Source organism: Rhea americana, unplaced genomic scaffold (genome assembly GCF_003343005.1).
Source record: "Rhea americana isolate MKP2758 unplaced genomic scaffold, rheAme1 scaffold_696, whole genome shotgun sequence".
Classification (NCBI taxonomy): domain Eukaryota; kingdom Metazoa; phylum Chordata; class Aves; order Rheiformes; family Rheidae; genus Rhea; species Rhea americana.
Window position 1 is genome coordinate 1 of NW_028186863.1, and position 1,185 is coordinate 1,185.

The 1,185-nt window shown below is 74.5% G+C and overlaps 1 protein-coding gene across 1 annotated transcript; it reads left to right on the plus strand.

Annotated features, from left to right (window-relative positions):
- Nucleotides 1-55: 55 nt before the first annotated feature.
- On the plus strand, nt 56-1,139 carry LOC146586366 (angiopoietin-4-like; the record flags this gene model as incomplete). Its single annotated transcript, XM_085321428.1, has 3 exons — nt 56-177; nt 310-542; nt 859-1,139. Coding segments are annotated over 3 exons (636 nt in total), but the record flags the coding sequence as incomplete, so codon positions are not given.
- Nucleotides 1,140-1,185: the final 46 nt, after the last annotated feature.

Genomic DNA, 1,185 nt, shown 5'->3' on the forward strand with positions numbered 1-1,185 from the left:
GGGGGCGGCGCGGGGCCCGGCTCCCGTGCCGACGCTGCCCCCCGCTCCCGGGCAGGTGCTGAACCAGACGTCGCGCATCGAGATGCAGCTGCTGGAGAACTCCCTGTCCACCAGCAAGCTGGAGAAGCAGCTGCTGCTGCAGACGAACGAGATCCACAAGCTGCAGAACAGCAACAAGTAGGGCCCGGGCCTGGGGGGCTGGGGGGGGCCGGGGCCCCCGCCCGGGAGCCCTGCGGGAGCGGACGGGGACGGCGGGAAGGGGGGCGCGCTGCTCCCRCTCCCTGCCCGGACGCGCCTCCCCCTCCGCAGCGTCCTCGAGATGCGGGTGCTGGAGATGGAGAGCAAGCACCAGGCGGAGCTGGCGGGCATCCGCGCGGAGAAGGAGAGGCTGCAGCGCCTGCTGAGCCGGCAGAGCGGCACCATCGAGGACCTGGAGAAGTGGCTGCAGGCGGCCAGCGCCAACGCCAGCCTGCTCCAGCGGCAGCAGCTGCAGCTCCGGGAGTCGGTGCAGAGCCTGGCGCAGCTCGTGGCGCGGGGCGCAGGTGAGCCGGTGCCGGCRAGCCGCCAGGGAAGGGGCTCCCGCRCCGGCCCCCGGTGCCAGGCAGCCCCTTCCCCAGCCGCGGTAACTCCTCGGGGCTCAGCCTGGCGTCCCGCGGCGGTGCGCTCGCCYGGACGCACGGAGACATCGCGAAGGAAAGAAAACTACTCCGGGGTGCAAAAACACCTAGACCGAGAGGGAGAGAGAAGCAGGAGCCGGCAGGGCTCGCCGGCGGGGTCGTGCAGCGCCGGGGTCGTGCAGCGCTGGGGTTTGCCGCCGGCCGTGCCCGCCGGGCTCACGCGCCTTTCCCCTGCCGCCAGCCCCGCTGCCGAGGGAGGAGCAGCTCTTCCAGGACTGCGCCGAGCTCCGGCGGGCCGGCGTCCGCGCCAGCGGGGTCTACACCCTCCACATCGCCAACCTGAGCGAGCCCAAAAAGGTGAGCGCCGCGCCGGGACGGTGCCCACCGTCGTCCCCCTCCCCGCGCTGCCCCCCCCCACCCCGGCACTGCCGGACGGGGCTCCCCGGGGATGGGCACGTCCCGGCAGCGCATCGCCCCCCGACCGGGGGGTGTGGAGGAGCAAAGGCAGCAGCCGGGGGGTGAAGCCGGGATCGCGGGGAGCCCGTGCGATCCGGGCGCTCCGGAGTGG